This window comes from Hermetia illucens, chromosome 5 (assembly GCF_905115235.1).
Source record: "Hermetia illucens chromosome 5, iHerIll2.2.curated.20191125, whole genome shotgun sequence".
Lineage (NCBI taxonomy): Eukaryota > Metazoa > Arthropoda > Insecta > Diptera > Stratiomyidae > Hermetia > Hermetia illucens.
The window spans coordinates 49573612-49597602 of record NC_051853.1 but is presented as its reverse complement, the minus strand read 5'-3'; the positions used below and the strand labels follow the sequence as shown (position 1 = coordinate 49597602).

The window sequence follows — 23991 nt, the reverse complement described above, 5'->3', positions numbered from 1 at the left end:
CAAAGCTACAGTACAGTGTAGAAAGCAATGCAGTCAGCATTGCGCTCACAAAAGGTTATCTTATGGTAGCTGAAACTGCCCAAAATCACTTTTTTTCTCCTTCTCTAAATCACTTTTTTCATTAATGGAAGCGGAAATCTTAAAAAAAAACCTGATGTGCCAAGTTGCATCATTTTGTCGGATTTTCTCCCACTAAAACCGCTCCCAACTTCTCCACCCATATCCCCGCCGGACCGCCGTGAAGTGCTACTGCGCGGGGAAAAAGCACGGTTCAATCACGCGTCCGTCTTGCTCTCCGGCTCGATCTGCTTTCTGGAGCTTTCCTTATATCGCGTTTTTTGTTGCTTTGTGATTCAAATCTTTCAATGCAAGAGATCAGTGTCTGGGTCCTGTGGGAATTACACCACCGTTGCTGCCATCTCCTGCACTGCTTCTTCCTAGAGGCTTTTCGGAAGTCTACAGACACATCGGGGAGATTTGTTCCCATTCTCTAGTAGAGACAGTGCTTCTCATTCACTATAAAATCCAAGGGAATCCCGCGATAACACGCACTGCTTCACCCAACTATCATATATGCGCTACACACATTTCGCACGATTAGCCAGCATGCCGAACTCACCTTCTCCGATTCATTGCGTTATCCAGTGCTCCCGCCCAGACAAGAGCCGCATATAGCAAAGGAATTTCACTAGCCTTACAATAAGCCGCATATTTTGGTCCTCTAATATTATGTATCATCTTTGTTAGAGATGAGCTAGTCTTTGCCGACTTTATTCCTTCCACTCTACACGATTCAAATGTGCATATGAACTGTGAGGGCCTGAAGTCAATTTCAGGGCTTTGTTCGGAGTCGCTTTCCAATTCCGAAGTCAATTCATCCACAAATCTTTCGTATTTCCTCCTCGGTCAACTCGGGGATTGAGAAGACGTCCTGTTGAATCTTTGGCTGAGGTCGCGTCCGTGAATACCATGATTTCAACAACGAGATTTCCTGATTCCACCAGTAGTTTGATTTCCTACTGTGGTGGAGATGTCGTGACGGTACTGTAGAGTCGCATACCTTAGTTACCCTAGAGGTCGTGACCTCCTTCTTAAGCCACCAGAATAATCTCCTCCTCGAAAGCTTCAGCAGACCAGCCAGATATCCTGTTTTCCACTTTTTTGCGCATTTGATTCTCGCCTCCTCTGTTTCTAATGTCGTCTAATGTAATGTGGGTGTAGCATTTGCTTATCTGCCAGACCATCCCTCTTACCATCGAGGAGCTGAAGTAAGGCAAATCGACGATCGGGCCTAATACTCTGCCTTTGAAGATCGACCTGAAGAATCTCCTAAGAAATGCTTGCTCCCAAAGTTGGCAAACAACCTAACGTTTTCTTACCTTGCCCGCGGTAATCAATTTAACCGTTAATTCCATCGGCAAATTCATAATAACGGACATCTTCTGTTCCACTTCAAATTGTTCTTTTAATGCAACACAGATATCCTCCCCTTGTAATATTGTCTAGATCCTGGCTTCTACTTCTGCTTGCTCAGCTAGCTCATTTTCCATCCGGCCGCGAAAACTTTCCACCGACCTTTCTCTAGATTTATTTAGCTCCAAGATCAGATCTCCTTTCTGCGTTCGCCTGATACAACTCACACTACTACCCAAATCCGTATCCGTATCAGTTTCCGAAGGATATCTGTATAAGACATACCACCCTCGTTGGAAATAATGATTATACCCGGATCGATCTTCTTCTTTTTGTCCTTTTGCCGCTTTTTGCTGCCCATCGTTGTCCACTGCTCGGGTTTATGCACTGCGGATTGTTCCCCTTTTGTCAATTTTGAGACTATAATCTAAGAACTGTCAACTTTTCCCCCAATTTTCGTCGGCTCAGCTTTTTTGACGAAGAAGCTGTTTTCTTTTCAATTTGCTGACACCAATGGATTGGCTAATATCGCCCCTACTCCGTTCTCCTGCATCTGAGTTCGTCACGTAACTTTGCCACATGACTCTTGAACGTTTTTTCATCTAATGCCCTAATATAGAACAACTTAAAATCTCGTATTAGACCCCTGATCTTTTGGTGGATATTTCGCCTCTCCTTGATGAACTCACACAGATCATTTATGCATTCTCTGAGTGAAAGAAACGCTGTTCCACTTTGCTGCCTTCTATGTTCGTCTTCTGCAACAATATCGTTAATATTCATACGGGAATTATTCGCGTCTGTTGAGAGGTTACGTTCTGCTCTAAACCCTCACGAAAATGGTCCGGTGTGGATCTCATGTCCATTCGCTTATCCGTACGAAGGGAGACACCTGATGGGACACACAGGTCGCTATATCATTTAATAGAGTTGTGTGGTAACAGCATAAGGTTATCTAAAAATATCAGATATTTCATTTTTAATCCTTCCACCTTCCTTCCATTCTTTTTATAAACCAAAATCAATAAATTCCTCTGGAAAATCCTGCTCTGAAATCTTACTATTAGAAGAGTATGATATGTAACTCTTCCATGACCGTCTGTAAAAATTGGATATTGGTTATATTAGCTAGGAATCGATAAAGAGTCGCTCCTTGCATCCGCCCTTCTGTTGGTCTCAAGGTATGAATCAAATGTTATGGGGAAGCAAGCTATCAGCCTTATGCTTGCAAAATTCTGTACGGTGTTCCATTTATGGAGAATGTAAGTAACCCAAGCAATAAGAAAAGGTAATGAACGATGGTTTATGTTAATATACCAAAAACCTCACTACATCTAGCACAGCCTTCAAAGGTCCTCTTCAACAAGTCTCACAAAATTCATATCCTAGGTAAATGGCAAGTGCATCCAGCTATACAGATACTCTTTCGATTCGGTTATTCAAAAGTGAATTGTCTCTGTATGTTCTATTATCATATGCAATCGCAATTCTTAAATTATTTAGTATATTTGTTCTTAAAAACCTCCACATTTTAAGTTCTTGATAGAATTTCCAGAAAATCTTAAAATCCATGTCTATCCTACAAGACCCAATCGTTCACCCACTAAATTCTAGATAACTAGCACACATATTTCACGGTAATCATAATCCTACATTGTCTGAAAAACGAAACTAATAACACACTCAACTCTTTCCTGCCGCTTCATTTCGATTTTTTCACTGTTGAAATCTTCTTCATTACAAGCAAAAAGTACGAATTACAAAAGACCAGGAACATGAGCAAAAAAAAAATATTACACAAAAATTTTGCAATTACTCCCTTATGAAGCCTCTAATTACATTGACCCAGTAACCACCAAAAAGTTTTTTCCGCACCAGAATGATGATGCATGTATCTTTAAGTTTATATGGTGAAGCGTATTCTTGTGGAAGATATGATGTGCAGATATTTTCCAGAACGACGGCTTAGAAAGTTAGTCGTGATGAATGTATAATACATGCAGAGCCTCACTTTTCAAAACTTGTTTTGTTTATTGGATCCACTGTGAGTTTTTTCATAGTATCTTTCTCTTCCTTATGTAGTAGATACATAGTTCGTGACTTTTGTACATGCCCCCCATAGCTTGGGTATTTTTCTTGGTTAGATATCGCTGAGTAGATCAGAATTTGGTGTTCCATATTTTTGTTAAAACGTATATTTAGTGGTATCACGTCGTATCTATGATTATCTTCATTTTATGTGAACCTCGTGTTGCATCTTTCATCTGCAAAGTGTAGAATAGCTCACGTTTCTTGGAACTTACATTCATATTTTGTTGGATAAGAATTATGTAAATGATAAATGGGTATCTGGTAAACTATAATTTCACAATAATGACCGTTATTCTGGTTAGCATTAACATGTTTGCTGCAGAAGACAGTAATTTGGTTCGACATTAGATTCGTTTATCTTGCTTCGACTTGAAATATGTTTTGTGGTTATCTTTAGTTTCAAAAGTGCCGCAAAGAACAAGTCAATTGATAGACCCACGATTTATGGGTGAAATTTTTTACGGTTTTGGAAACAGCACGAGCTTAAAACTATTATCGGATTTACTCTAAACTGCCTACGCAGAAGGCGGTATTAATAGCCGCATCTAGTTCATTGAATTTGCCTAAGCAAGGAAGGTGGACAAGTATTCAAGCGTCATAAGGGACAAATGGCCATGATAACTTCTAAAGCAGATTTTAATGAACATATGCAGCGTATTATGCCTTAAAATATGAATATTTAATTTGAAAAATATGTGTCAATTTGAAGTTTGAATAGAATAATTATTATCCTAATATAAGAAGGAATAGAACAAATGTTAAACATTATTTTCGATTATCCAAAGCACCTATAGTTGCTAAAAATTTCCCACCATGAACGTTTTCATTATTCATTCGCATCATAACTCATAATCAATAATTCGCCAGGAAAGGGGTTGCTTCTACATCTGAACCGGTATGAAATTACTTGCATTTACACATGGGGCTCATAAAATAAACAAGGGTTGATATTTTTTTTAGTGGCAGGTCTGTGATAAAAGTTATGATTAAAGTGAAAAGAAATATTTGACATACCCTACACGATCAGTTTTTCATCAGTTTGGCGTCAGTCATAATAACAAAATTATGGCAAACTGAACGTTTATGACAACGACTGGTTGACTGATGAATATTAAAATTTTTAATCAAATCTGTCAGTTTGGATAGACTGATGGTTTAGTGTAATACAGTTGTCATTTCGTTGTTAATTGAAACGTGATTTCCGAATGATGTGGATGTGCATGTGCACAAAAATTGCTTCTTTGTCGTCCTGTTTATACTAACCACGTCAGTCCATCAGTTTCCGATTAGTCAATTTTTGATAATTGACCTATGGCAGACTGATAAAATACTGACCATCTAAGGTAGACATGTAATTAGTTAATTACAAAAAAAGACTGAAGGAATTCACTTTTTGTGTTTTTTTTTTAAATTCATATTTTTTTAAGTTTGTTCTGATTCCATAGGCAGCCTTTAGATTTAATTGTACTCTTTAAACCATCTGACGTTGACTGCATCAGTTTTTCCATTACGAGGATATTCTTTAATTCGTTCCTATTAAAAATTTACTGTTGCTGGAATACGCAAATTTTAAATTTGACTATCAATTTTCGGTGCGGGAAATATCTGCTGAAGGTGGAAATAATGGTGAATAAGTATTTATGAGTATAAAGGTTTGTTTTGAACCGTTATAAAAATCTTACAAATCAATGGCAAAAACCTACCTTCATGCTTCACTGCGGATGTATATTATTGGATATTTGTTTTCTTAACTTTTTTCCACGCTGGTTTGCACGGACGTGACTCAAAAGTGTTTCGAAATGATCACTACCACATAATAGGTATACTTCACTAGCCCATTGTTTTCTTTTTGTGCTTAACCATGCTCACTTCAAACTTTTTCTACACCCACCTCTTTATTTCAGTCCTCTTCACATTTTGTCTCATATTGTCCTTGTTAAAATTTTTGACGAGTTTTATTTCATTAGGAATTTTCAGCAGTCCTGTGCGTAGCTTATTTGCTACACTATCTGTTTCGTATTTTTAAACTTATTTCTCCTCTTCATTATTGCGATGAATAGTGTCACGGTGGACATCCAATGTCATATGCACTGTTCTAGGCTGATGATGTTTTCCTACTGTTTCACAACGAAGTTGATCTCGGACGACTAGAATGGAACTGGATCTAACGAAAATAGAGTTCCGAACGATTGAATGCAAGGAAACCGGTACTATCACTCTCAGTGGCTGCGACCTGTCTTGAACTGCATGATTTAAATGCCTCGGATAAGTGCTCTCAGCCAATAGCGAATCATGTTCACATCGGACATCTACTATGATTCCTATTGCTGACCAGCCAGCGAAAATACTTAATGCCGACTTGCGTACCATAATTCGCTGTAATCACGCCCCAAAAGGCCTGACATGATAATTTCAAAAAATGTTTGGTTCATTCGTTCAACTTTTCTTTCATTAACATGCATTCAAGGTCTTTCTAGCACATCAGGATTAAGGAAAGGGAACGAGCTGTTCCCGAAATTTCGGTATGTGCTTTAATAAATAAAGAGAGAAACGACGTCTCTAATTTTAATTTTCTTTGGATTGGATGATATGAGTTGAAGTTTAAGAATATACTCAAATTCTTCACTGCTTGTCATAGAAGGCGACAAAAGGGGTTAGAAATTTGTGGGCTAGCAGTTTGCAAATTCCCAAGCTTCAATGCTATCGAAACGTCACCAGTGCCTCGGGTAGGGACTGACATCATGGCTGTGACCTTTGGCTATGGAAAACCAGTGTCTACAGAATCCTTGCTTTCTCCAAATCGAGCGAGAATTCCAACGATATGAGCTAAACATCTTGAGCCTAAGCGAAGTAAGATGGTGGGAATTTGAGAGAACTCCTCAGGTTAAGGAGTATCACACGATTTAGTGGAGGAGGATGCTTTCTCTCTCTCAGGGGAGGCGTCCTAAAGATGACATTGATTGGGTTATCTGAATGCTAAGGTGGTCTCTGACAACGCGCTGCTCGAATACATGACGTGGGAACACGGTTTTCGTAAAGGTAACGATAATGGTAGCAAGTTTGTGGATTTCTGCAGCTTCCACCATCTCGTCATTGTTCGCGCACCGAGCTTGCCATAAGGTCAGTTGGGTTTCAATTGACCGGCACCGTATAGGCAATCAAGTTGACCACTTTGCGATCGGCAATATAATAATAATGATGTGCATAACAAGGGATTCACTGATATCAGCCTCAAAAGGGATCACCATCTGATGGTCGCTTAGCTTTGCTTACAATTTGCGTGGTCAGTTCTCGCAGAGTTGGAGAGCTACACACCCCAAGTTCGAAGGCGATCGATTGTATGATCCAGCCGCCTTTCGCTGGTTGGAGAGCTATCTTGCTGATCGAACGGCAGATATCTTGAATAACCTGCCTGAGAATATTGATGAGCTTCGGAAATTCACTTTCATCGGGTGCTATGCAAGTTTTCGCTCTTTTCTGAAGGTAAGGTCTGGCTGACAGAGAAATTGTGGAAACGGATCGATTAACGGAAGGGATTGAAGGTTCTATTGGCCGCTGTGGATGGTGGCGAGCATAACGCGCACGAAATCCGATACCTTGCGAAATCCCGGGAAGTTCGACGTGGTGTATGCTGTGACAAAAGGAAATTTTGTTTGCGTTGGGTCATTGAAAATGCCGCAGAATGCAATGATGTTAAAACATATATTGCATCAGGAAAGAATTTGCATGTGGTCAAAAATCTTTCGATAGTACTGTGAAATACGTTAACGGTTGACGAGCAGCTAAAGAGGTGGAAAGAACACTTCACCACGATTCTTAACCGTATCACATCCGGTGAAACTCGGCTTTTTGTAGATGAAATGGCTAGTCACCGTAACATGCGGATACGAACTGTTCCTCCAAGCGGAAAAGAAATCATTTCGATCATCAATTCACTCATATGGTGGTCCTGAAAATCTGAGACCTCTCCCAGAGTGGGACAAGGAATGATCGTTAAGGTTCCAAAGATGCGCACTGGTTTCGAGTGTGACATTTTGAGGGGTCTCTGCATGTTCCCTGCCGTCTCAAAGATAATATCTAAAGTAATAATGGAACGCGTCAAGGAAGATCTCGAAAACTTGATGCACAGGGAGCAGGCTAGTTTGCACTCCGAATCCTCTTTTATTCACCACACCTCACGAATCATTTTGGAATAGTGTGCAAAAGCTTAGATCTTGCCTTCACCTGCTCTTCATCTATTTCCAGAAAGCTTTCGATAGCGTGAACATGGAGTATATCTGGCGTGTTCTATGCAGGGCTAGAATTCCGGAGAAACTAATAACTATTATCAGAGCGACATATGATGGATCGAGGTAAAATCTCAGCGGAATTTGAGATCGAAAAGCGAATCTTATCACTGATATTATCGATAACGAGTGACGTATGTTCATGCTGTCTTGGCCAGAAGATCCAGAAGATGTAGAGGGCTTCAATGGACGATGATATCTTTCCTCAAACATCTCGGTTACGTTGTTCACACTTGCTTGCTCTATCGCCGAGCCACGAACTTTGGTCAAATGACTCTGGATTTGAAAAGAGCGGCAAATATTGCTAAAAGTAAACATCAACGAAACCAAATTGCTCAAGGTGATGGGTCATCGTGTTCTTCCTATCTGGACAGAGCATCAAAAGCCTTGTTCTGATCAGTTTGAATTCCTAGGAAGCATGATTTCTACCGATGGGTGCACCGAATTTGATATCGCTCGACGTATTAACAACTGTATGTGCTAATGTTCTTTCTGTGTTGCTACATATATGGGAGTGGCACATTGAAAGTGACTATCACTCTTCCTCAAAAATTCTAGTCCTTCGTCAACACCTATCTGCGATGGCGGAAGTCGCAATGGGTAGATCACACATTGAGGAGTGATGACAATTGCATTGCTTGCTATGCCATGCAGTGAAATCCACTCTCCCAAGCTAGTCGAGTAGGTTGCCCCGAAGAGCACTTGGCGCTGAAGAGTAAAGAAGAAGTACCGGCATCTGAGGAAGTCCTGGAAGAAGTTGAAACGCATTTCAACAAACCTCGAACGATGGTGCGTAGGTGTGGTTGACTTGTTATGCCACATTAAGAAATGAATGGTACCTATTTATATATATATGCAAGTGATGAACGTGTCACGCACATATAACAGGTATCTTCACGCAGGAGGTTACTTTCATGGAACCTAATACTGAGAAAATATTCTTAAAAATGAAAAAATTGCATTGCTGGCTCGTAATTCTGTTCATATGATCTGCGTGTTTTTTCCCACGCGAAGTGGGTTTTCCACATTTAAGTTCATGAAGAGAAGAGGTTAGCTGAATGAGCTGAGAAAAAATCACGATTTTAAAGGCATACTTCGTTTATTGGCTTTTTCGAGAGCCCATACATTTGGAAGTTTGTGGAGCCGTAAACATCAGACTGCTTCTGAACATTCGATTTATTTGGACTGTTAAGTTGGAGGAAGGTTCGGTGATACTTATTTTATTGGAATACTATTTTAACGATTAGGTATTCAGATATTCAGTCATTTTAATGAGTTTTAACGGCAAAAGGGACAAAGGGGTAGACATAGACATAAAGGGGTTTTTCGAATTGTTTTCGTAACATGAAAAAAGATTGATTGGGTTTTCAGATATTCAAAAAAATAACTTTATAGAAAATACGCTCATAAAATATACAATTGATAGCTCATAAATATACAATTGATAGTTCATAAATAATTTATCTTGAAAGAAAATCGGATAAATGAGCCTTTTTCCGGGTTCTATGTATATCTCCCCTGAAACTTCGCACATACAGACTGCGAATACCGTGAACCATACTCGTAGTGAACGCAAAGGGGATTTAGCATTAGTGAAATACCTAGTGGGGGGATAGATTGATCAAACTATGGAGTTCAATGGCAAAAACTTCGGGGGAAATAATCTAAACCTAAGAGGAAAAGTGTCCAAGTTAACTTCCTCCACCCACTGTAATTGTCAACTTGACTGTTGTATTATGAAAAGGATTTACGGAAAAATGATTGTACTAGCATTCTCCTGATGTCGGCCGCGCCCATGAGAAGATATAACGTGAAAGCCTTCTGGCAAAAAAGCATCTATATATAGTACATTTCTATTTAATGCAGGTGGAAATATCGTATCTAAAGTAACAAACTCCGTGGCAGTTTACTAAGCTCTTTAATTTTTCGCATATCCGCAGTCAAATTTCAGCACTGAGAGAAGTAGTCGTTGAATTACGCATATATGCCTGAAAATAAAATTAGAAAGAAGCAGTTTAATCCCGTTTTAAGTTTTCTTAAATAGTGAAGAATTTATTTGTTCGCTTATTCGATTCAGAGTCATATAATGTTCTATGCATTAAATAAGTCTAGTGTCAATCATCTCATGTCTGTGTCCATGTTACATACAACACCACAGGGAGCTAGCACCTGAAGAGACTACCCATGGTGCTGAAAAACACTACCTGTTAAATATTCTTCAGTGAACCTTAGAACAACTTTGGAGTAATTTCCTAAAGTTCTTATCCAAGTACTAGTAAAGTATTGCTCTACAGGAAGTGCATAGATAGAAGGTTTGGAAAAAGGTGTACCATCATTAGTATTTGTCAGTTACCATGAGTATCCAAAAAGGTAAAGATTAAATAAATCAGTCCGCCGTTAGAAGAAACCCACGATTAGATAAAATAAATAAGAAATGTTTTTAATTATTCATGATATGAGACATTGACAAGTATAACGCAGGCGTATCAAGCAAATATAGTAAATGCTTATATAGACCTATTTTTCATTGCGCTAGTCAAACCTCAAAGGAATATGTTTGTACTTACACCGTAAATGAAACTCAAGCATGCTCTTCGCGAGTGAACCTCTTTTTAATAACACATTCCTTAACAGTTCAGATCTTCTTTATACCATTCTAGATTGAGAAAAACAAGAAAAAAACACACTACAAATGTGAACCTGCACGCGGAAAGGCGATAAAATGTCTTGGATAATAACAAAAAACCTGTTTTTAAACTGGGAAACAATTTTCTCATTGCAAGAAACTTATCTTACCGTTTCCCCTTTCGGATGCTGCAGTTTATAGTATTTTTAATTCTTTCATATATCATTGCCTTATGAATAAGTAGTGTATATTCGTGCGTAAACAGAATACTTATGAGATTTCCATTAAAAAACATTTTCTTGCGACGATTACTGTTCATACTTCTGATAACATATTTGGAATTAATTTGCCTAATATTTATTGTCGCGAACCTTTGCGCGGAGTAATTATCACATGGAGGTTCGCAACACAATAAATATAAGGCCAATTCCCTATGCAACCTAATCATCAGATAAGCTGGGCAATTTGCCATATTGCAATATTAATCTCAAACGAACTTTAACCAAATTACATTTATCTTGCTGCACGATACACATGTTATATCGATTAGTTCTGCATACGAATTATTTCATTTTTCACGTGGAATCGTATGAATCAAAAAGTGTGGAAGAAGAAATTATTAACCAAAGAATAAGGCCTATAAGTATCGTGAAAACACTGGTCTTTTATACCTTTATACCAGAACAATAGCTTAAAATCGAAGGCAGCTGTATTTTTTTGGTATCATTCCTTTCATGACCGACCCGAATGACAGGCAGTGAGACTATCAAGTGTGTTATAAATTACTACCGGGAAAAATTTAACTTCAGGTGGTCCCGGTTTTATTAAAAAGGAAATATATTAAAAATGTCATTAATGAACTTTGATCTGATGATTTAACACTTCCCCTTTTGGGGTCAAATTTCTAGAATTTACAACAACGCTATTTTTTTCTATTACAAAAATTCTATGCACCACAGGCAGTATATAATCAGCATGTAAAAGTAATTCATGTCAATGTTTTCAAGAAGTAACATATCTACGTCTTCTTAGAACTGAGATTTAGGTACCAACTGAGCCTTGCAAATTTCGAATCTTTTTCTCAAACTGTGTCATTCTCACCGCTATTGTTCAAATGAACGACACCGAGCCATTGGCGGTTATTTGCATAGAATCAATAGTGTACGAACCTCAAACTACCTGCTGGGCAAGGGGCACTAGGACCAGCAAGTACGTCAATATTTCATAATCGAGGTTCGTCCTTTCAGAATGAATGCTTCCACTCATCCAATAGTAAGGGGTGAATTTCAGAAGAGTTCAAATGAGCACAACTCGAAGAGGCAATGAACGCAAGATTTGATTTCGGAATAAAGTAAAACGTTCCCAACCTTTTACACTGAAAATAGTTGATGATTGGATAAGGACTACCATTTGCGGCATTGAGCATTTTGTCATAATCGTTGTTGAAGTTGAAGTTGAGACGAACGTAGCTATAATGAAGAAATAAAAAAAAAAATACGGTCTCGTCTGAGCACATGGAGTCGTCCAACTCGAGATATTAGTGCCACGAATGAATATCCAACATGAATCGCATTCTTAACCGATGTTTCCCCTACTTTAGATCTTTAAGAGCAACAGGCTTTGGGGTTCCCAACCTTCCTTGGCATCCTTTTTTTAGGCTCCCCAAAGGTTGCACCTCCTGCTACCCTGGGTTTGATTTGCGATTGGTCATGGATGTTTGGCTTTATGTTTATGTGGTCTTGCTGCTGTAGGCTTTTGCACTATACAACATTAAGTGTGATCACACTGATCAAACTGAAGTACACTCTGCTAGAAAATCGAAGAGGAACCAAAAAGAGGCTGTATGAATGCCCTATACTCCACAAAAGGGTGAACAGGAAACCGGAATAAACTTTCCTTCCCTCCAGATTTGTGATACCATCTGCTCAATTGCAAAGGATTTTAAAATACAAACTTATGAATGTAAATTTCGTCGGTGCTACAATAATTTTTCCGTAAATCCTAGAAGCCGGAAGAAGGTTTTTCTGATTTTTTTTCAAGAAAAAAATAATTTAAAATTTCAGATTAGGGTTTTAATTATCTAAAAGTGAATGCCTTCAAAAATATGTTTAATTTTTGTAAAAAATCGGCGTACCTAGGTACTCGCGTTTTTTCAAAAATCATCAGAAAAAAAGCTAAAAAGATTAATACTCTTATCTAGTGCTTGGCCTAACCGATTTTAAAAATATCGATTTATGACAAAATGGCGGACGTTTAATCATAAATAATGATTTTTCGGACAAAAATTTGGTAATACTTAAACTGTAAAACAAGACATCCCGGTTTTGCGCCGAGGTCCACCAATTCGATATCCCTAAAAGCTGTCTGGCGTCCTGACCTACGCTATCGCTCCATCTAGGCAGGGTGTGCCTCGTCTTCTTTTTCTACCATAGATATTGCCCTTATAGACTTTCCGGGTGGATCATCCTCATCCATACGGATTAAGTGGCCCGCCCACCGTAACCTATTGAGCCGGATTTTATCCACAACCGGACGGTCATCGCTCTTAGATTTCGTCGTTATGTGGGGTACGGAATCGTCCATCCTCATGTAGGGGGCCAACAATTCCTCGGAGGATTCTTCTCTCGAACGCGGCCAAGAGTTCGTAATTTTTCTTGCTAAGAACCCAAGTTTCCGAGATCATTGTCTTGTACAGTAAGAGTTTTGTTCCTATGGTGAGACTATTCGAGCGGAACAGTTTTTGTAAGCTGAAATAGGCAGATAATGGTGTACACAATAACGACAAAAAACCTCAACGCAATTGGTTCATTGGTTTTCTTGAAATTAGAAAAATGTGGTTTTGAGAAAAATGCATTTAACAATTTGGTAATGAATAAAACGCCGTAAAACACGTTTCATCTTAGAGGTTAGGTATTGTCTTTTATTTGTAGTTAAGCCTAAAATTGATAGACCAGTAGCTTACTCCAAACTACAATTTTATTTTATTATGTATATGTATATTTCGGGAGCAACTTACTCCCTTGATCAGTACAAAGCTGTCCTTGCTAGACTTATATTACTCGAAGCTCTTTCTTGTCTGAATCTTGTACCTACACTTTTCGATAAAGGGGAACGGAGTCTGTGATAGGTGTCACATTTGTCAGCAATATTTTAGGTAAGGATCTCGAGTAGAATGTGAACAACCAGCAGGATATAATTTTAAAGTCATACAGCATATAAGAATAAGTTGGCCTCGGCAGAGAGCTAAAAGATGGCAAGGCAATAAGTTTGACGAGAAGATTTCCAAAGAAGTTTTGCAGCAAAATACAAAACTCGAAGGAAACGCAGATGATAAAGCTTAATAGACGGACGAAAAAAGTTACGGCGTCCATACCAAGGTGTGCTGTATCTCAGAAGCGTGTACCGAAATTTTAGTGAAATTCTGAGATCGAGGAATGCTGCAAGGCTTGCCTCATGGCCAGAAGACGCAGTCCGCGAACCAGAAATCAATCTGAATACCAAAAATGAATGAAGAATGCAAAGAGGCGCGGAAGAAATTGCATTTGGCTATCATAAGAAGTAAGAGTGAACACTTTAAGTGACTGTGTGAGGAAGCTGACGCGGACAACTGGTGTGACCCCTACAAAACAACAATGTCGAAAGTCGAAGGCAAACGCTTTCCACCAATCCTCTGCCCGAACCTGCTTGACGAAATTGTGACGTATCTTTTCCCACAAGGTATGAGTACCGCTAACCTTCCCACTGCCGAGATGATACCGCTGAAGTTGCATTGAAAGGGAGAAGGAGGTCGTCGATGTTCCGCAGAAAATAGCCAACAATAAAGCGCCTGACTTGGATAGCATCCATACCAAATCAGTGAACATAACGTCAACAGAAGGAGCATTTCCCACACAATGGAAGAAGCAGAAACTAGTATTAGTATTCCGAGGCCAGAGAAATGTTTTCCGAGGCATCTGCCTTGGTTCTTAAGAAAGAAATATTTCTCACAGAGTGAAAGAAGGAGAAGGTAATACTCATTCGCAAGCAAAACAAACCTTGGGTGAACTTTCGTCTTCCAGCTCGATATGTCTTCTCAGTAATACTGGCCAAGTATTCGAATGAATAATCTATAACAGATTGTTCTCGATTCCCGGAATGAATGCGGTTTCTCTGAGAATCAGTTTGGATTTCGAAAGCGGTAGTAGTTCCCCTGCTGACTAATATAGCTAAAGCCGCACTTGACGTGGATAAATGCTGTGGAGTGATAACACTCGATGTGAAGAATGCTTTCAATTCCGCAAGGTGAGACAAAATGCTTGGTGTGTATCGTTGTCGACTTCTTAATTGTTAGGCGTTTGTGCTGCGAATCAGATGAAGGACTGGTGTCCTGCACGCTTCGAAGAAATCGACCTTTATGCGAATGAAGTAGTTTATGACATTAAGTCCTATTCTAGCTCACAGAACATAAGAGAGAAGAAGTACTTATCACCAAGTGAAGAAAGTGCACCTCTATGAAGATCAAATGGGAACACAAACAATATATACCCAACCTTGCCCCAAGTATTTAGGCGTAATGCTCGACCAGAAGCTAAAATTCAAATCACTTGCGCAGTGTGTAGTAACCAAGGCATATAATATCGGAGGGCCAATCACTAGGATGCTACCAAATATAGGTGGCGCAAGACCGTGCCGCTGACTTATTATTTCAAGGGTGGTCAGCTCGATCCTACAATATGCACCTCTAATGTGGGAAGATATACTGGAAAATAAAGGAAATAAGAGAAAAATTCTGCCTGCGGCTTGAATAAGTGCACTTCGAACATGTGGTTAGACTAGTATCCGATGCAGCAGCCCGCGTGATAGCAAGAATGATGCCGATTCATATTTTGGGAAAAGAAGGACAACGTCTTCACGTTCGACAGCTCGCACGAAGAGCAACTATTGCGGAATGGCAAGAGAGATGGAACGAGTCAAAAAAAAAAATGAAACCGCAGAGTCATATGGGATATTGGGAGATGGATCGAGCGGCGAAGTAGGTTTCGATCTACAGCTTTTGAGCGAACATATCTCTCATATCTCTACCGATTTAGGCACGGTGATTCGCTATATTGCTCAAAGTGTCCGAATATTGCAGAGGACGCAAAAAACTTTTTTTATTTAATGCCCAAGATTCGCAGCTAAAAGGGCCTACATTGGAAACTAGAACCGGGGAACATTTAACACCCGAAAGCATCATTTAGTATATGTTGAAATTGACCGTTGAATGTTGACCGAAGTCATCCATAAGAAGCTGAGGCAGGAGGAAGTCTATCGTCAGAAGGAATGAGAGAGAAACACGAACGTGAAAACAAGTGCAGGATAAATTCTGATCCAGCTTAGTGACATAACACAATATGAGTGAAAGGAGATGTGCGTTAGTTGGTAAAAGTTTTATATGGCAGGAGCTAATTGTAGCTTTTGAAGCTTTCCACCACCCATCGAAAAAGAAAGACAGACAGACGGACAAACAGACAGACTGTACATCGATCTCAATACGGGTTTGCTTTCCTCTTTTCAAACAAAACTGTCAAAATAATTAAGGTCTAACTTGTGACTGCGATCACAGGTTTTTAACTAATGTAGTTTGACCAGCATCAACGTTATAGGTGGAAGCGTTCTGAGCAACCAGAGGTCTTCTTGTACTGGAATTCCAGTGGACCCTGAGGATCGTTATTTTTTCTTTGGGTGAAATTATTGTTCTCGATATGAACCTGAACAATTTATGTACTCGTGAAACTCTTACCGGATGGTGCATGTCGCACTGCTGCAGTGTTCCACTTTTCCTAATTTAGACTGGTCTGATTGCATTGCGTGGCTAAAAATTGGTTCCTCTGTGAAAATTGGATTGAGTTGCCCCAATTCTTCTCGATGTTTTCTATGTGAGTTTCTGCCAACGACGAGTGCAATCTAGCTCCTCTGAATGTTACGTCTGAAGTCTAAATTTTCTTTGCACTGGGCCTAAACAATCATTAATTTACTTTTTCTGGTCTTGCTTGCGTCAACAGTGTTCGTTTGTTTTTCTCAGATCGCGGATATTGCTGAATCATTGCTTCCACCGCTATAGCCAAAATATCGAATAGTCTGCCACACTGAACCCAAAACTATTGTGATAAATATCGGTGTCAAATTCTTTCTTAGTACTTTAATAGAAGCTATGGTATATCGCAACTTTAAGTAACTTGGGGGCGCGATCCTACGTACCTACGTTCTGAAAGGTAACAAAATCGCATGGTCATGAGTCTATTGGAAGGAAAGATGAGAAGTATTTGGATATGTGAAAAATGGCAGCCACTAATTTGTGCAAATTATGACCACGTGGCTTGCAAGACGAATTTCGGCACGAAGTGGAAATTCACTCAAATTTGAAACCGCACATGATTGATAATCGTAAGATTCGATCAACTCTCTTCTGCCCAAATGGTTTTTCAATTTCCAGTTTGTGTTAAAATGGGTGACGCATTGGCCCAGGTGGACTAACGGAATACTTTAAAAAAGAAATACCTTGACTAACCATTTATAACATTAGAATCACGAACTCGCATCGCTACACTGATTATAGAGTTATCCAGCATCAGATATGTATTTTAGATATCATTGATATTGCCAGCTGCCCGCTAATGTGCAAGAAACAAAAACCATTGATTCGCTTCGTTATCATATGGGTAACCACCCTCCAGCAAAATTTTCTGGGTCATAAATATCATATAATTTTCATTGAATTTCTCTAATCTACGTCTGAGTTAGCTCAGACTTTACTTCCCAGCTTAGCTGGCAGCTATAACCGAAACGAGCAATGAACGTTAAGATGACTCGTAATCACCATCTCAAATTACGCCGACATCCCGTAAAGTGGAAAAGATCTTGTTAGAGAAATCTTGCTTTCGTCCAGACCATGCATGCCTGAAATTTTTAATGAACATTTAAGATTTTTCTTGCTGTTATTTCTTCTAATTGTTAGATTTTGTATAAATCACGGCCAGATACTCTTGAAAAAATACGGAGGTGATCAATTTCGGTACCGAAAAATGTTTTTGTTAGAAATAATTAAAAAGCCGCGTGAAGCCAGCGAAAAATTTAATTGCACCTTTCTCAGGTGTTTGACTCGATGCCACTTTCTTATTCGTCCAATGTGATCTTTAATAATTAAAGCAGTGGAATTCATATGTGGAATTAAATTAGAACAGTCTACGGTACATTGATTGATGCCATTGGAATCACATGAGCAATGTGCTTTATGAAATGGTGGATAATAAAATATTCGCCAACTGTGATTCAATTAAAGCTGTATTTTGATTGTGCTTTATATTGATCCTCCTATATATGCCTGTAGTTTCACGTTTGGTCTTATTATCGTTACAGATATCGTTGAACAAATTTCTTTTACAATATACCACTAAAATGAATGGGCAAAGTTACGAACTGAACCATACAAACGGTGATATTATATCACAGAACCAGCAGAAAGGATGGTGGACGATTGGCTTAATCAGTGGCCAATATAAGTATATGACTGCAGAAACATTTGGATTCAAATTGAATGCAAATGGATCTAGTTTGAAGAAGAAGCAGCTGTGGACGTTGGAGCCATCTAATACAGGAGAAAGTAAGTAGTTTTTTTTGTTTTCGTGATAACAATAGATATTGAGTACAATATGTTGAGAAAAAGAGTTGAAAACGCTCTTTTAATTTTTAAACGTGCAGGTGTTCATTCGTTTTGAGTGCATTTAGTGTTTTGTTAATTTGGTTCAAATTGTTTTTACGTCAAACTATTGTATGAAATAATACTAAGAAAACTAAATTAGAAACAGACCAAACACAATATCTCGTTGACCAACTACATGTGATCCTTATAGCTATTTTGTTTGGCTTTTTTCGGGCGTTATTTTTCTCACATAACTGTTTTAATCCCACTTAGCATTTATTACATTATTCAAACTTTCATGGTTAGTCAGGTCAATTAAATGATTACAGTTTATTCGCATGATCACCAACCTTTACTTCACATCTATTCAATGGATAAATTATTTCCTCCCTAATACTTTACCCAGTTTTTTTTTAATTTTCTATTTTATGCTGACTATTGTCAACCTTATTAATTGGAATTGTTGCAGAGGTTTACTTCTTGTCGCCAAACAAGTTATAATTTAAACTCGTGAATTCATTTGGTAGTACTATGTTCTCTAGTATTGGCTAATGCTGCTGTCAGAACCATACAAACATACTGTGACGCTTATCATCTCAAAAAGTAAAAAAAATTGTATTGTGGACATTCTGACTAGCCCTGTTCAGAATATGAATTCTACAAGGTGATATGTGTTCATTCTTTAATGAAAAAGCTGAATCCACGAAATTCCCTATGTAAGGTCCCCACCCCGGACGCATTAGTTATCACATTTTTCCCGCTGATGAGCATCATATCCACTAACAGAATCGACCACTCCCGTCTAACTGCTCAGAATCTATGCGCGCAAAATGTCACCTTTCCTCAATCTTGTCGATACGGTCGCACATCATCATCATCAACGGCGCAACAGATAATGTTCCATCTAGGCCTGCCTTAGTAAGGAATTCCAAATATCCCAGTTTTGCCGTCCATCGATTTAATAGCACCAGTAGCTGCCTGTCGTCCTTTAATAAGCCATTAATTCATCTGGGGTAAGGTCTGTCACGCCATCTGCCCACTATAGCTTATTGAATTGCATTCTTTCGTTTTTAGATTATAGGATCCTTCATTTCCCTGTAGGGCGCTAAAAAGGTGATGTCCGACGAATATACTGAGGTAGAATAATGGTTGTAGAACAAACAAACGAGATAGCGGCAATTTCCAGAAGTGGTTTTACTACAATTCGGTGCTTAACTTCCAATATTAAACGGTGGCGAGTAATTGGATCTGTTCCTCAAAGTGTGTCACAGCATTTTCTTCAAGACCATAACAGACCATTTTCTTGAAGACCATAACAGTTCACTACAGGATTACAGAATCCTCACCATTGGACTCGCCTGTAATTGTTACCCTGATTTCACTCAGATACTCATTCACAGCTGAGTCGACAGGTATTACGATGCAAATCCCTCTGTCACTAGTGAGATTTGAGGCGCAACCTTCCTTTTCGACGCCCTAGTGCTCTAACCACTAAGCCTTCCAGAAATAACTTCCACGTATTATATTGTTTTAATCACCCATGTGGACACAAAACAGGAATTTGCATCGCATAAAAAGGTGCCACATCATAATAACGTGAACCTTGAATGTATGTAATATTTGCTTTGAAGAGTTTTCAAGTCGGAAGTGTGACAGAAATACAAATTACTGCCGCATTGGTTACATCACATGCTTCCAGCAGTAGATCACAACGCCAAAAAAGACCATCGGGAGCAGTGAATGTCTTAAAAAATACTGTTTTGTTGTTGATTTTATTCAACAACACCTGAGGGATGTCTACCGAACTATGTTTTTTGCTAAAATAAGCAGTTTCATTATAAGTTTTGTGGGTATCGTCCTCATCCTTAACACTTCCGAAAAAAATGCTTGACAAGAATCGTGCCGTCGTTGTCGTCGAAGCTCTACAGGCCATTTCGGATCAAGATGTTCTCCCTTTAATCATCTCGATTCATCGATCGTGTCCTCCAATTTCGAAATCCGAGCAGCGATTGGCTGTCTTGGTCAGCATTTTTGGGGGTTTTCCAACGATCTTCGTCCCTCTGTTCCATCTTCAAGCGCCTTATTAGTAGGTACCTGAGTGTCGTCTATACATTGAAGTTGGTCAGACCTTTACTTTGAATATTTGGGAGACTCCAGGGTCGTCAAATATTTGATACACCGCATTGTATCTGACCAGTGGTCATCCTCTTCGTTCTTCACTGTTCCCAAAAGTAGTTTTTTTCGGAAGTTTGTGTCAGCATCCATATTTGGCATCTGTAGAATAACACAGGTCTCATTATCAATTTGTATTCTCAGAGCTTCGCTTTTTTGGGTATGTAACTGGCTTTTAAAGTCGGCAGGGCCGAGTAGAAGGCTTTCTTTCCGAGCTGAATTCGTTTTTTTTCGTCCACGTTACTTCCATCTTTCGTCAGTTTTACACCTAAGTATATAAAGTTGTTCATATTTTCCAAGTTGTACTCGTCAATCGTTATCGATATTCTTTGTCTGGTAGCCATCACTTTTCTCGTTTACGTAATAATCTTCATCTTGTTTTCGTTAATTCTTAGACCAACTTGATTTGCTATTTTGTCGAGTTTTATGAAAATCTCCTTTGGTGATGTGACAGTTTGCGCCATTATAATGTTATAATTTTCTGACATTGAAATTCTGACTAGATTATAATCCCCGTGAAATGGAACGCAGAAAACGGCGCATAGAAGTTTGGAATCATTGGCATCTTTACCGACGGGATCGTACTCAAGAATTTTTTCGGAAAACCCGATTATGTAACGTGTCCTAAGCATTCAGAGAAGTGACGACCATATTCTAAGCCGAGATATGTGTACGTTACTCTACTGGCAGCAGAATAAATTGAAAAACTCGGCATTCGAATTTGTTCCAAGAGTTAAGCAAGCACTAAATGGCAACGCCGTGTTAATCCGGTTGGTATGGAAATATCACCAGGCGCTGCTTGAACTCAGTAGACTCATGAAAATTGTTTCTCCAACTATCATCTAGAGAGAATCACGGAAGTGAACTCAATAACTTTTAGAAGACGAGACGACGGCGCAACAGCTGGTATCTGGTCTAGGCCTACCGTAATAAGAAATTCCAGATATTCCCACGCCGACGTCCACCAATTTGATATCCCTAAAAGTTGTCTGGCGTCTAACCTACGCCATCGCTCCATGTTAGCCATGGTCTGCCACGTTTTCTTTTTCTACCATATATGTATGTTGCTCCTACAGACTTCCTCGCCCATATGGATTAAGTGACCCGCCCAACGCAACATTCATACTCAAGGCCTCAGGTTTCTAATGAAGCCTGTTGTTATATTGGTCACAAAACATGCTGTCCAGTCTAATCCGTTGGGTAGAGTCTTTGTTACCTAGAACGTATGCTTATATTTAGAACTCTTATCATCAGTTGGTACAAATTCGTTTTTCAAGGTGCTGAAAAGATATTCGACCTGCTCGGTTTTGTTTTTGTTTCGGCGAGCAATGTATTACAGATAATGCCAATTCAGCTGTTCTTTCTTTCCCGTAATCTCATTTTTCTTTCCGATGTTTCTTGGAAATGATGAATCCTGTCATACATTTTATTATCTGGACATATACTATTACAAAAACAGTATGCATCTACCTTGAAACTATGTATCTTTTGAGTTAGATCTGTTTCGGAACTTAACAATACAATCGAACGTCGTTTGAATTGTTTCTTTAAATTTCTCATTTGAATCTCAATGGCAGATTTTCAGTTGTTTCTTTTGCTATTGATGAACCACCTATAGAACTGTTGGTTATGCCTAATAGCTTTTTTTTTTTCATTTTAAAATCATTTATTTAAAAACCAGTGACTTACATTAAATACATAGCGTTTCTTTCTTATTACTAGCCTAAATGTAGCTTATGTGTCATAAAAAAAAAAAACGGGTGGCTATTACAATGTTTGGCCTGCCCGACCTTCTCTGACATTACTTTTTTCGGTGTATTTACTTTACACATAGATCTTGACAATTCATGATTAAAAAAACTGGACATATATTTGAAAAAAACTGCGCCTGCACCTAGAGCGCGAGAAGGCTTATTTACTTACTTATTCTAACTTAATCTAATCTAATAAATAATACTTAAATCTAATTCTTATAACTAATGTTTTTATAGTGCTCACAATTTCACGCTTAACCTCTGTGCACCCCTACCAGGCAAGGAGTGTCGAAGAGAGAGACAATGGCGGGTTTTAATGCAGAGCTCACAATTTGGCAAGGCCTTAAGAATTTGGCCAATGGGGTGGAGTTACCCTCCAGATAAAGTTGCCTCATGAGTGGATTGGGGTGATTCTCCGTTCTTTCGAAGAATCTTTCTAACAGGTTGAGAGCGAACTCTCGAAGAGGTTTAACTTTTGCTCGCCTGTACACTTCGGCGTTGTGGCCGCACTTCTTGGTTTTCCAATTGTACGACAAGGCGACGCAGTGTCTCAAAATTTTGCGCTCGAAGGACTCGCACTTCTTCATAGCTTTGGTCGAGCAAGAGATCCATGTAGGGGCTCCGTAGCAAAGAATCGGTCTTATGAGGACTTTGTATAGGGTCAGTTTAGATTTAGTGCAAAGTCCTACTCTTTTACGAAGAATAGAGTAGATTTTGCTTAGTGCACCGCGTGCTCTGCTGAGAGCAAGATTAAGGTGGGGGTCGAATCGTAGGTGTTCATGAAATAGCATTCCCAGGTATTTCATTTGTTGTGAACTGTTTACTACGGTATTCCCGATGCGTAGCTTTAAGCGTTTAGCTTTTCTGTGGATAGATCTAGATCCCAAGTATCTGGATTTTCTCCGAAGAGTAATAACCTGTGTTTTAGCCTCGTTGAATTTTATCCCCCAGGTTTGGTAGTACTTGCAGAGATTTGTTAAGTATTTCTCTATAGCATTAGCTGCCTTACCGGGTCGGAGGCTCGACGAGAAGATAAGCGTGTCGTCAGCGAACTGTAATAGTTCTGTGCCGCTCTCTGGGATTGGAGCGTCGGCCGTGAAAATGTTGTAGAGTGTAGGTCCTGAAATGGATCCCTGCGGTACACCAGAAGTGACCGGTAGGAGATCGGAATAATCATTTCTCACGCTGACGTAAAAATGCCTATCTTCGAAGAAACTTATTATAAGTCTGATCACCGGGATAGGGAAATCAAGGCTGATTAATTTGAAGATAAGTCCGTTGACCCACACGGGCCTAATAGCTTGAAATAGGTTTTGTATTTATACCCCCGATTTTCTTAGTATTTGTGAAATTCGAGTGTATCTAACTTTGTTAAAAAAAGATTGACGTCAGTGCTTCGGTTTTGTCAATGAAAAGTTTCAAATTAGCTTGACAGCAGATTATGTTAACAGTTCATGAAAGAAACTGCATCTAATTCAGAATTTTCAGAAATTTCCTTGAACTTCCTTGATTGGCTTCAACGCATATCTCTTTGAATGCATCTTTGATCTGTGGGAAAGCAGTTGATGTGCCGCCTGTTCACTCTTCTGTAGAGTATAGAACAATCTCAGTTTTCAATGTGACTATGTTTTAGTTTCGTTATCATCAGAGTTAATGCTGTGCAAGTGATAAACGTAAAGCAGCGGGTAAGCAGTGTGTCTGGGGCAATATTCTATCAGATTGTACTTATTTGCATCTAGCTACCGATTATTTTCCTATTTTCAGCAGTAAATATGTTCCGAAATGCGATGAAGGGTTTTCAATAACAACTCTATCATCGTTTAAATTGAAAACTGTCAATATGTCTTTATATTCTGGAATATATAAACTTAATATCCACTAATGATGATGCGAAAAATTTTGTCTTATAGTTAAAGTGTTCGCAAAAAAAATTGACTAATGTTTCGTATAAAGCCAAGACAACACATTAGGTACTGCGTCACCACTGTT

At 39.0% G+C, this 23991-nt stretch overlaps 1 protein-coding gene across 1 annotated transcript in view; it reads left to right on the top strand.

Moving 5' to 3' along the window:
• The window catches only part of LOC119657356 (protein singed), a 95168-nt gene that overhangs the window by 48003 nt on the left and 23174 nt on the right, over positions 1–23991 (top strand). The window contains exon 2 of the mRNA XM_038064230.1: positions 17794–18037. Within this exon, the coding sequence (XP_037920158.1) occupies positions 17833–18037 (205 nt within the window). The 5' untranslated portion in view covers positions 17794–17832. The remainder of the gene's footprint in view (positions 1–17793; positions 18038–23991) is intronic.